The 12948-nt window shown below is 40.1% G+C and overlaps 1 protein-coding gene across 1 annotated transcript; it reads right to left on the reverse strand.

The window, feature by feature from the left end:
- Nucleotides 1-6145: 6145 nt before the first annotated feature.
- LOC107565898 (uncharacterized) lies at nucleotides 6146-10815 on the reverse strand. The gene is made up of 4 exons (XM_016251194.1): nucleotides 10609-10815; nucleotides 10034-10156; nucleotides 6541-7293; nucleotides 6146-6238 (listed from the first exon to the last, which is right to left on the reverse strand). The coding sequence occupies exons 1-4, from the start codon at nucleotides 10813-10815 to the stop codon at nucleotides 6209-6211; spliced, it is 1113 nt and encodes a 370-aa protein (XP_016106680.1). The 3' UTR covers nucleotides 6146-6208.
- Between the last annotated feature and the right edge of the window lie 2133 nt (nucleotides 10816-12948).

The following is a 12948-nucleotide window of genomic DNA, read 5'->3' on the forward strand; positions in this document are numbered from 1 at the left end:
TTATTAACAAAGAGCAGTTTCTGTTCTTTACACCATGACAATAACCATTCATTTAAAGCAAAAAGTCTACTGAACATTTTGTGTCCTCGTCGATACGTGGGAGAGCGCGGAGACACGATGATCGTATTCGTGGGCGATGTGCGGCACACCGTCTCGATCAGGCTCCCGAAGTCCCTCTTCAGTGTCTCCGTCTGCCTCAACTTGGTGTCATTAACCCCCGCGTGAAGCACGACCGCTCCGGTGCTCTCGTCGCCCTTCAGGATCGCGGGTATCTGCGCAGAAACATCGAGAACACGAGCACCAGGGAAACAGTGAGTGTGCACTTTATCTTCAGCTAAGGTAGCACGGACATGCCGGACGATGGAGTCTCCGATGACCACAGCGTCACGTTCCGTCTCGCGGAGGGGAGGGGAGCGAAGCGTGTGTGAATAGAGTATTAGCAATGTAAGCGAGATTAGCGGCAACCACGCTGGCGATGCTAACAGGCTATATGCTAATAGCGGACTCGGGAAATCAAAATAGAACTAGTGATAACAAGGTGCTCTGATTGTTTTTGTTGTAGAATACGATAGGGGATATATTCACATGTTACAGAAATGAAAATTATGGTGTATAAAATAGATTTTAAGATAAAAAACAGACAATAAAGAATTAAATTGACGGAGCTCAAACTCAAAACACACGGCAGCAACAAACAGCAACAAAATATATGCCTGACAAGAAGTGAGTATAAGATTTTTAATGAATCTTTCCAAATCGCCTTTCCTAATAATGTGCTAGTTAGCTAGTTTCACGGCTAAAGTTAATAGTATCATGAGAACGGCTCATCACCCCATGGAAGAGAGGGGCCTAAAGAATCATATCAACTTGTGGAAAATGACTCCTTTAAATGAAGAAAAGATTGAATACATTTTATTTGGAGAAGTTGTAACTTCTGACTTTGGTGCGCCGAATTCAAAGCTTAGACCAACTGTCAAAAATCTTGGTGTGACTTTTGATAGTAGTCTGAAATTTGATAAACAAATTCACACCGTGGTTAAAGCAAGTTATTTTCAGTTACGTCTTTTGACCAAGGTCAACCCATTTTTTAATTGCCCTGACCTTGAGAAAGCTATTCATGCTTTTATCAGTTCAAGAATAGATTATTGCAATGCACTTTATGTTGGTGTCTAACAGTCATCTCTCAGTCATCTCCAGCTGGTGCAGAACGCTGCGACCCAGCATTTAACCAGTTCACACAGACGTGAGCATGTCACCCCAATTCTCTATTCCACTGCCTTCCAGTTTCGTTCAGAGTTGATTTTAAAATTGTATTATTTGTTTTGAAAGCCCTCAATGGCCTCTCCCCACCTTATTTAATTGAGATGCTGGCTTTTCATCAGCCTAACAGGGCTTTGAGGTCAACAAATCAACTTTTGCTGGAAGTCCCGAGGTCAAGGTACACACATTGGGGTGAGCAGGCTTTTTCCATGGCCGGGCCTAGACTCTGCACATAAATAAATAAATGTTGATTGATTGATTGAAGTAATTGCTTTGTAATTGCTAAGTTAGCTGGACTTGGGGTTCTAATCTCCCCGCATATAGTTTTTTTCCTCATTAAAACCGAATGTGTTTATCGGTGATGGTTTGTGTGCATTTTATTTTGTGATTTCACTGAAAGAATAGAGAGTCTCCACAACAGTTAGAAATAGTTTGAAGCGCTCAGCAGGATTTTAATACCAACACATTTCAACAGCAGATTTTAAACAAATTGATGTGCTAGAGCAGTTTCACCAAACCAAAGAATATGCTTCCCAACTGTTATATGGAGACAGGAAAAGACATAGTGGATGGTCTGATTGCTCATGTTTGCTAATACAGTTTTTGTTGATCGCTTTGGTACTAATTTCACAAGTAAGGTGTACTTTTTCAAAACTCTTAGTACAAAAATCCAAACTGATCACAATTGTAACACAGCTTGTCATTCTTTCAAAACGTGATGTAATGCTTTTATTCAGTTGCACATATTTTCAGTCCACATAATCACTGTTTCAAACACAAGATTATTGTAATATGTAATGACAACATTTGGTTTAATCACCGAAACACAACAGTATGATCTTCTTTCAGTTTAGGACTTTTAACAATCAGTTCATTTAATAGCAAACGATACAAGATACGTGTTTCAAATCGGCCTTAGTGCTGAAATTATTATGCTACAGCACTGTAAAAGACAGATTACACGGTTTTCACATTAGGCAATACACTTACATTACCCAAATTTTACAGAATCTGTAATTTCCATAATATCTATCTTATGTGTAATCAAGTGAAGGATCAACGAAGACATCCTCTCCAATTATATGGGCAAATTTGTTTTTATTTTTCAGATATAATTGTAAAATAGCTTTACATTCAATAATGAAATGTACACATTTAAATCAAACAAATCAGCTAAATAAAAAACAAAACATAACATTTAGTGCACACACACACATTACATTAATTTGGGTCAAGCCTGTCTTGATCATTTGGCCATAGATTCTCGTCCACATCACAATGTTTGTCATCATTGTTCATGCACCTTGGAAAAAACCTTGGTCTACACTGATGTCCTCACATGCCTCATCCATGGCCTGAAGGAGGGTGGCGCGCTCAAGGGGTTGGCGATCATAGACCTTCCACCTCCATGCTTAGAAAAATTCCTCAATAGGGTTGAGGAAAGTAGAATATGGAGACAGGTAGAGGGTCATGAATCGGGGATGGGCCTGAAACCATGCTTGATCAACATCTGCATGGTGGAACCTGACATTGTCCCACACAATTACATAGGTGACCCCTTCCCCTTGACAGGCCAGCTCAATTTCATTGAGAAACTCAATGAGATGTGCAGCGTTATAGGAGCCAATTAATGACCTAAGTCCTATGACACCATCTTCAGAGATAGCTGCGCACATGGAGATGTTTCCTCCACGTTGTCCAGGCAACCTATTGTTGGTAGGCTGATGGATGCCACATTGGCAAAGGTGTCATTATCCTCCTCAATTGCCTGCTTTATTTCTGACAGCCGTATATCATTCCTGGCTCTCATGGCGATCATAGACCTTCCACCTCCATGCTTAGAAAAATTCCTCAATAGGGTTGAGGAAAGTAGAATATGGAGACAGGTAGAGGGTCATGAATCGGGGATGGGCCTGAAACCATGCTTGATCAACATCTGCATGGTGGAACCTGACATTGTCCCACACAATTACATAGGTGACCCCTTCCCCTTGACAGGCCAGCTCAATTTCATTGAGAAACTCAATGAGATGTGCAGCGTTATAGGAGCCAATTAATGACCTAAGTCCTATGACACCATCTTCAGAGATAGCTGCGCACATGGAGATGTTTCCTCCACGTTGTCCAGGCAACCTATTGTTGGTAGGCTGATGGATGCCACATTGGCAAAGGTGTCATTATCCTCCTCAATTGCCTGCTTTATTTCTGACAGCCGTATATCATTCCTGGCTCTCACCATTTCCACCACTGCCCACTCCTGCTGGGCGGTCAGCACACGGCTATGGTCACCACTATGGGATTTTCTGTCAATTCTAAGCGTAGAACAGAGTATACTGTATTGACAAAGTAAAGTAAAGATCATACTTTAAGAATACTGTAACATGTTTGATGAATTTACATGCATTACAATTTACTGTAAATATAATGGTAAAGCATAGTTTATATCCTCCACACTTACCGGTTTTCTTGGCGAAAAGTTCGGATGATAGAATTTACAGTTGATCTTTTTAGATTTGGATCAACTAATCTAACAGCCTCTGCCATAGTAAGGCCTCGGTTCACCACATGATCAACGATGATGGCCCGGACTTCATTAGAGACAACAGTTCTGCCTCCCTCTCTCTGATGACCAACCCTTTGACGGGCCCCATGCCCTCCTCTCTGACCTCTCTGTTGGTGCCCATGCCCACCTCTCTGACGGATCCCTTGTCCATGAGCTCTTCCTATTCCTTTCTGTCTATCCATGTTGAAAGAAATGTCCAGTGTATACACCCCCACTTTTATATATAGCGACCAATTGTGATTACCACTATGTGAAATCAATTAGCAATAATGAGTATTCATCATGTGTGGTTACATGTAATTTAGATGTTTGTACAAACACACATTTTATTTGTGTAGTTCTCAAAATCCATATACTGCATAGCTTACAAACCAATTTAAAATGTATAGGTTTACCAAACGGTTCAGTGATTAACCATTAAGAGCAGTTGGATTAAGTGTTGGTCAAATGTATTTACTCAAATCAGAAGAGAAGGATATCATAAGAATTGTGAGCATTGCATTGTGAAAGACAAGTACTTCATATGAAAGGTATTTCTTTGATGACACACTGATTAGGTGTGGTGAAAAAGTTAATGTGTAATGTTGTGTCTTGTACTTAGTCAATTGAACGTGATTACATGTTTGAAAAAAATGTTTTTTTCATGATCTGCTTTGAGTTTTATACTAACAGTTGTGAGGTTTTACCACATACTTGTGAAATTAGTACCAAAGCAATCAACAAAAACTGTAACAGTCAGTCTAGGTCATTCATTATAAATAATGTTCCCTCTATTTTTTTCCTGGTGGTTACATGTGGTAACATCATGCACATTTGTACACTTGCAATTTTAAGATGTAGTTAACATTTAAATTAATCATTTGATAAAATGAACTTATTATGTACATACATATTTCTACATTGTACTTATATTTGAAAATACCATCATGTAATCACATCTGTAATTATGTTGGCTTGTCTGTTATGCAACAACTTATATCTTATTCTTCTGAGACCAAATGTTCCAACTCTAACTCGTTCTAGGGCTTTAATGCCACAAGCCCCAAACTCGACAGGGACCTGGGCCCTGATGTCTAGAAGTGTGCTATATCTTTTCAGACTGATCATACTACAGTTTTCCTATAAATAATTATTAAAAATCTAAAATTTCCCATAGACTTACATTGGCTGAGAAAAAAATGCCCCCTGTAGAGGAGCAATTACACTCCACTAGAGGGAGGAGCCGGATAACTACTCTCACTTAGTTTCACTTTAAAATAGGTTAAAAATACAAATAAATACATACATTTCATTCACACTGATAAGCTAAACCAACATATCTCATCATTACCAGGTCAGGACAGGATAATATTGACTGTCTGATGGCCAGGGCTGCGTTTCTCGATAACGATTGATCTTAGCGCTTAAGAGCCTTTTCTACAAGTCAATTTACGATCGTTCGTTATTGTTTCACGTGCGTTTCCCAAAAATGCACTTAACACAATTACACGTAGCTGTGCTATAAGTGCTACTTAAGAGTTGCTATCCGTTTGTCAAATGCTGAAATGTCACCTTATAGAATGGCTCGTAATTGTAGTACACGTTTGTTTATTGAAATGTTAACCTAATGCTGCGTGAGACAACTCAGATATAATAACTATATTACAATATTATATTATATTATATTATATTATAGTGTCTTCTTTTCCGTTCGGCTGTTCCCTTCAGGGGTCGCCACAGCGAATCATTTGCCTCCATCTAGCCCTATCCCCTTCTGCATCCTCTTCTCTCAGACCGACTACCTTCATGTCTTCCTTCGCTACATCCATAAACCTCCTCTTTGGTCTTCCTCTCTGCCTCCTGCCTGGCAGCTCTAACCTCAGCATCCTTTTCCCGATATATTCACTCTCCCTCCTCTGAACATGTCCAAACCATCTCAACCTGGCCTCTCTAACTTTGTCTCCAAAACATCTCACATGTGCTGTCCCTCTGATGTACTCATTCCTGATCCTATCCATCCTCGTCACTCCCAAAGAGAACCTCAACATCTTCAGCTCTGCTACCTCTAACTCTTCCTCCTGTCTTTTCCTCAGTGCAACTGTCTCCAAACCATACAACATCGCTGGTCTCACTACTGTCCTGTACACCTTTCCTTTCATTCTTGCTGGTACTCTTTTATCACACAACAAACCTGACACTTTTCTCCACCCATTCCAACCTGCCTGCACACGCTTCTTCACCTCTTTCCACACTCCCCATTGCTCTGGACTGTTGACCCTAAGTACTTAAAATCCTGCACCTTCTTTATCTCTTCTCCCTGTAACCTCACTGTTCCACAACTCCTCTGTCTCACCTACCGCACACCTTACCACTGTCCTACTGCTCTCATACATATCCTGCACCACTCTAACATACTTCTCTGCCACTCCAGACCTCCTCATACAATACCACAGCTCTTCTCTTGGCACCCTGTCATACGCTTTCTCTAAGTCTACAAAGACACAATGCAGCTCTTTCCAAACCTCTCTGTACTTCTCCATCAACATTCTCAATGCAAATAATGCGTCTGTAGTGCTCTTTCTTGGTATGGAACCATACTGCTGCTCACAAATGCTCACTTCTCCCCTTAACCTTGCTTCCACTACTCTTTCCCACAACTTCATTGTATGGCTCATCAGCTTAATACCTCTGTAGTTCCCACAACTCTGCACATCTCCCTTGTTCTTAATAATCAGCACCAGAACACTTCTCCTCCATTCCTCAGGCATCCTCTCACTCTCTAAGACCTCGTTGAACAACCTAGTTAAAAACTCTACTGCCATCTCTCCTAGACACTTCCATACCTCCACTGGTATGTCATCAGGACCAACCGCCTTTCCTCTCTTCATCCTCTTCAAAGCTCTCCTAACTTCACCCTTGGTAATCCTTTCTACTTCCTGCTCAACAATATTTGCCTCTACTACTCTTCTCTCCCTGTCATTTTCCTCATTCATCAGTTCCTCAAAGTACTCCTTCCATCTTTCCCTCACCCTCCTGTCACCTGTCAACACATTTCCATCTCTATCTTTAATCACTCTAACTTGCTGCACATCCTTTCCATCTCTATCCCTCTGCCTCGCCAACCGATACAAATCCCTCTCACCTTCCTTACTATCTAACCTTGCATACAAGTCCTCATAAGCTTTCTGTTTGGCCTTTGCCACCTCTATCTTAACCTCACGCTGCATCTCCCTATATTCCTGTCTACTTTTCTCCGTCTTCTCACTGTCCCACTTCTTCCTAGCTAACCTCTTCCTCTGGATCCTCTCCTGAACTTCCTCATTCCACCACCAAGTCTCCTTGTCTTCTTTCCTCCTTCCAGATGACACACCTAGCACCTTCCTACCTGTCTCCCTGATCACTTTGGCTATAGTAGTCCAGTCATCTGGAAGCACCTCCTGACCGCCTAAAACTTGTCTCAACTCCTCCCTGAAAACCACACAACACTCTTCCTTTTACAACTTCCACCACTTTGTCTTCTGCTCTGCCTTTGCTCTCTTCATCTTCCTCACCACCAGAGTCATCTTACACACCACCATCCTATGCTGTCTAGCTACACTTTCTCCTACCACTACTTTGCAATCGCTAATCTCTCTTTTTTATGTTTCACTGACATCTGCGTCACATCGCGACGCGCCGGCTTCTCGGCACTCGAATGGACAAATGTGTACAGAAATTACATCCTTTGCATGTGTTTTAAAGCCTCGTAAATTAAAACACTCTAGCAATTGAAGGCAATACAATTAGAAGAACATATTAAAGAGGTAAAATGAGTGCTTATGAGTGCTTGTGAGATATTCTGTGTTTAACTGCAGGGCAACGTGTCGCGTCTCGGACACTCGCGCTCTGGAGCGCGCTGATTCTGGCTTCTCAGCGCTCGAACGGACAAACGCATACAATATTTTTTCAAAATACATGATAGCTTGGCGAATATCATCGAAAACAATCGTTTATGTCTCACATAAACTGTTGAAAAATAAATCTGAGGTGTATCATTATATCAGTATATTGGATTTGAACATTAAAGCGACTGCATTTACCGTTAGTCTTCAATGTTAATCCAAAAAAACTGAGAAAATCATAAATTTGTCTTGGCTGTTTTTTTATTTTATTTATTTGTTTATTTGCTCTAACAAGAATCAATATTTAATTAAAACTATGCAATGTTATTTTATATTTGATACTTCCATTTCTGCAACTAAACATCTACAAACCTAAAACCTGCTGTTTTATGCTACTGTTTGCAATTTGCTTATTGCACAATTTAACTGGTATCTACAACTTTATTATCATAATAAACTTGTTAGTTAGAACAGAAAATTACATTGGTCTAAACAGTTTCATACAAGGTGCTTAAAATGCTTTAACTACTTTGACTTTTTGAAATTTAAATCCTAAAAAAAACCGTTGGAAACAGCCATTGAAAAGGTAGGATACTTAAAAGTGCTTCAACTGTTGAAAACCTATATGAAATTAGCGTAAAATTTTTGCTAATGACAATTTCTGTTAAAAAGCTTCTTCATTACAATACAAAATAACAAGGGTCTATCAAAAATATTATGAAAACATATTATATATATATATGTTTATATATTATAATTGTTAAATAACCATTTAACAAGTGACATAATAATCAATCATTAATGTTTAAAATGTCAGTTGAAAATTTTACTTTTAAAGCATGAAATCGCCGAATCAGTGAAATTGAGTTTAATCTGGGTATATTTTTCAGTAAAATATTCATTAAATATTTTTAATTGTTCAAAAAATATTAGCCATTTATATTAATGTGATTCAAAGATGAAGGCCATAATACTAATGTTGTCCACACGAGGGAGCCACAGGATAGCAAATCCTTCAAGATCTCAGTTCAAAGACTGAAAATAATGCAATAAATTGACTTGTACTTATAAATTGCATAGCAAGTTTAATAAAGCCCAATATAATAAGTGTGCAAAAACTGTAATCTCCTCAATACTTACAGTATATCTTGCATCCAGCTAGCCAACTCTGTACAAGCTGTTGGCATAGCCTAATAGGCTTTTTTATTAGAATAGAAAATAGCAAGTGTCCACAGAAAAATATTATGAAAACTATAACTGTTCTACTTTTTTTTTTTTTGCAGCGGGGCAGCTCAAGAACACCGGACACACAAGTACTCTGGTTATTTTGCCCCAAGGCTGCCCAGGCTGTCTTTGTCAAGCCAACATCAAAGTTTGTTTACGAACTTTAGCCTCTAGTTAATTTCTGTAGTTACATCTATAATTACACTGTTGACTTTACCTCTACCCCTTAAACCTAACCATACCACCAAGCCCGCCCCTTAAAGGGTTAGTTCATCCAAAAATGAAAATTAGCCCATAAATTACTTACCCTCGTCATCCTAGGTGTATATGACTTTCTTCTTTCTGACGAATCCAGTCGGAGTTATATTAAAAATAGTCTGTGATCTTGTGAGACACTATTTTTTTTTTTGGATGGGGGCTTTTTTTTTCACTTTTCCACCAAGCCCGCCCCTTAAAGGGTTAGTTCATCCAAAAATGAAAATTAGCCCATAAATTACTTACCCTCGTCATCCTAGGTGTATATGACTTTCTTCTTTCTGACGAATCCAGTCGGAGTTATATTAAAAATAGTCTGTGATCTTGTGAGACACTATTTTTTTTTATGGATGGGTGCTTTTTATTTCACTTCTTTTGGACTGATGCATGCAAGACCCGCTGAGTGCCATGAAACAGCTTGAAAGATCAAAGACAATTTTTAATATAACTCCGACTGGATTCGTCTGAAAGAAGAAAGTCATATACACCTAGGATGACTTGAAGGTAAGTAATTTATGGGATAATTTTCATTTTTGGGTGAACTAACCCTTTAACTTACCCGTATCCCACCTCAAGAGCAGCAGTGTTGTAATTCAACATGAACATAACTGTCAGACTCTGTTTTGTGTTTTGCTCCCCATGTGCTTTCCATGACCCGTTTTCACTCATGTGCAATTATGTTTATTGATCCCAGGTGTTTCTCGTCAAGTCCTGTGTATTTATAGTGTTTGAGTTTGCTGTGCTGTCTCTGTCGTTAATCCTCGTTCCTACGTGTGTGTTCCATGTGGTAAATAAAGACTCTTGACTTCTACTACATCTCCATCGCTCCTCGCGCCGACACAGTAGGCAACACTGTGACAGAAGACAGCACCCAAACTGAAAGTAAGCGGCGCCCCTTCTCCCCGTTTTGTTTTCCGGTTTTGCTTCCACCCCCTTCCAGTCCCCAAGTGTAGCACAGAGAGGGCTCCAGTTCCCATGTCGAGCCCAAGGAGGGCTGTCACACCATGACAATAAGAGGTACACTATACCTAACAATTCATTTTTTTATTATTAAGTACACAGTATTTAAAAACACCTAATATAAATGGTCTATCATGACCATATGTGTGGGTGTTTATTTATTTATTTTGTTTTTATTTTTTTATTTTTTTTAAGCACAGCCATTTATTGGCTACATCAAACCATCAAAATTAAATTTTAATATATTGCATATGAATTTGCAAGTTTGTCTATATCAGGGGTTTTGAAAAGTCTCTATAACTGTAAATGTGTCAAAGTTTTGTTAGTGTCCTGCCCAACTTATCAGTTATTACCATACTGCAAGGAATTGAAGGCAGCTGAGCATGCCTTCGCCTCCTTAAACTTTTCGACAAACATCTCAACGGAAGTGCAGAAAATCTCAGAAGGCAACACTGGCACATCGAGGAGAAAGCCCCTCTCTTTCACCCTGATGTCAGCCAGGTTCACCCACAAATGTCTCTCCGTGACCACCATGGCCACCATAGATCTTCCAGTGGCAGTAGCGGTCTGCTTAGTGGCATGTAGAGCAAGATCTGTGGTGCGGCTCAGCTCAGCCACTTCATCAGGGGAGAGACCCTGACCTTTATCCAGGTCATTCAACAGGTCAGTCTGGTAAGCTTGCAAAATTGCCATGGAGTGCATTGAAGCTGCAGCCTGACCTGCTGCAGCGTAGGCTTTGCCATTCAGACGAGATGTAATTTGAAGGGGTTTTGGATGGCAAGGAGGGAGCCTTGAGAGAAGAAGTCTTGCCGATAGAGAGATAGCAGGCTAACGTCTCTTCAATAGGGGGCATCTTCTCATATCTGTTTTTTCGTATCGCTTTGATGTTGGCAAAACCAGCTGAAATCATCTTCCAGCAACTTACTCTCGTATCTTCATCATCGTATATCATCGTCCAGCAGCTCACTCTTGTCCGTGACTGATGAACCAGAAAGAGAAAGCCCCTTTTTCAACTCATCAGTGAGGTCCTCCTGAGAACCCTACGAGCTCATTTTCCTCCGTGCCTGAGCAGTAGTGGGTCCCAAGCCACGGGGAACTGATGGGTGAAACGAAAGCAGAGCTTTTTCATAAAAATACTTTGCAATGGATGCAAACCGCCCCCCTCGAGGACGTCACGCATTTGCTCTTCGCGCAAAGATCATGCGTGTCATCAGGTGTCAGATAACATGGGCACAGATCCACACACTTCTTAAATGCCTTACTAGTGCTCGCCATGGTAGAAAGAAAGAATAGCATTCTTACCGGATGCATGCTTCAAACAAACAGTCCCTTTGAAGAAGAAGAGGAGGATGACGTCTCTTGGCGCCCTCTAATACTGTGGTCATGCCAGAATTGATGTCATATGTTAACGCTGGCCAATGTTATTGTCTCGTTAGACACATGCTTCAGACACCGGTCACAATGAAGGCATTCCCCATAGCAACCACATAGTGGACGCAGTTTGAAGTTCCCTCGGAAGGGAATCACTGATTATAATGGTTCTGTTGCTTTGATGGACCATGTAGCACCATTTGCGTCCCCTGTGGTAGTTACCTGCCAATCATATTTCTATAGAAATTACTCTTAACTTCATTGTTCTTTCAGCTTACTGTAGTGCAGCTGCCAAACATCCTGTGAAAACAATAGCTACCATTCAGATACAATAAAACAAGATATGTTTTTTTTTCTTGTTTTTGTTTGGAAAAACACAACATGAATGTTTTTTGTTTGCTGATTGGCTGTGGTTGGTTTGAATGCCAAATTTGCAAAGAGTTTATTTAACTCTCATAAATGTAATTTAGGTTAAATTACCTAAAAACAAATTGCTCTTTGGAAAACTAATGATAATGATATTTCAACTCCAATCAAATCAAATACAGTAGAAAAGAAAGGACACCCTATTATATTCCATGGTTGTCCATATTGGGACATAATAAAAAATCATCTGGTCCTTGGCAAGTCTTAAAAATTGGAAAATATAACCACAGATGAACAACAGCACATGGCATATCACAGTGTCGTTATTTATTAAGCAAAAATAAAGCCAATATGGAAAGCCATGGGTGACAAATTAAAGACACCCTAAGATTCAACTACTTGTAGATCCACTTTTAGCAGCAATAACTTTAAGTAAACATTTTCTGTATTACTTTATCAGCCTCTCACATCATTCTGGAGGAATTTTGCCCACCCTTTTTACAACTTTGCTCTAGTTTATTGAGGTTTTTGGGCATTTGTTTATGCACAGCTCTCACCACAGCATTAGAGTCAAGATGAGGTCTGGACTTTGACTGTGCTATTACAACAACTTGATTCTTTTATTTCTCAGCCGTTCTGTTGTAGATTTGCTGGTGTGTTTGGGATCATTGTCCAGTTGCATGAACCAGTGTTGGCCAAAATTTAGCTGCCGGACAGATGACCTCACATTTGACTCTAGAATACTTTGGTATTCTTTGGTATCTAGAATACTTTGGTATCTGGAATACCACTGTCGGGCCAAAAGGGCCAGTCGCATTTCCACTGCATTTCCACAGTCCGGGGCTTGATCGTGCCTCATTAGGGCTTCCTCAGGACCAGGCCAGGGTTTTTTGGCCCATCGAATAGCTTGGCCCAAAGCGGGCCAACTGGGGCTTGAGGCGTGGTCAAGGTTAAAGGCAGAGTTTATCTCTGAGTAGTCAGGTAACTTTAGAGAGTTTGCGGTAAGATGCGCATTTCGCAGTTTTACATCATGCAAAGAACTTGAACTAAACTGAAAACAGAGAATCGGCAGTACTGGTCTATGGAAGA

This window comes from Sinocyclocheilus grahami, unplaced genomic scaffold (assembly GCF_001515645.1).
Source record: "Sinocyclocheilus grahami isolate Dianchi unplaced genomic scaffold, SAMN03320097.WGS_v1.1 scaffold1034.1, whole genome shotgun sequence".
NCBI classification, from domain to species: domain Eukaryota; kingdom Metazoa; phylum Chordata; class Actinopteri; order Cypriniformes; family Cyprinidae; genus Sinocyclocheilus; species Sinocyclocheilus grahami.

Excerpts from the sequence above, each read along its gene's own strand:
- LOC107565898 (XM_016251194.1), bottom strand. The coding sequence starts at position 10,815 with ATGGCAATTTTGCAAGCTTACCAGACTGACCTGTTGAATGACCTGGAT. Across the intron at positions 10,157-10,608 it reads TGAACCTGGCTGACATCAGG|CCCTCCTTGGGCTCGACATG; the intron begins GTGAAAGAGAGG and ends ATGGTGTGACAG. Across the intron at positions 6,239-6,540 it reads AATGGAGGAGAAGTGTTCTG|GAGGTCTGGAGTGGCAGAGA; the intron begins GTGCTGATTATT and ends GTATTGTATGAG.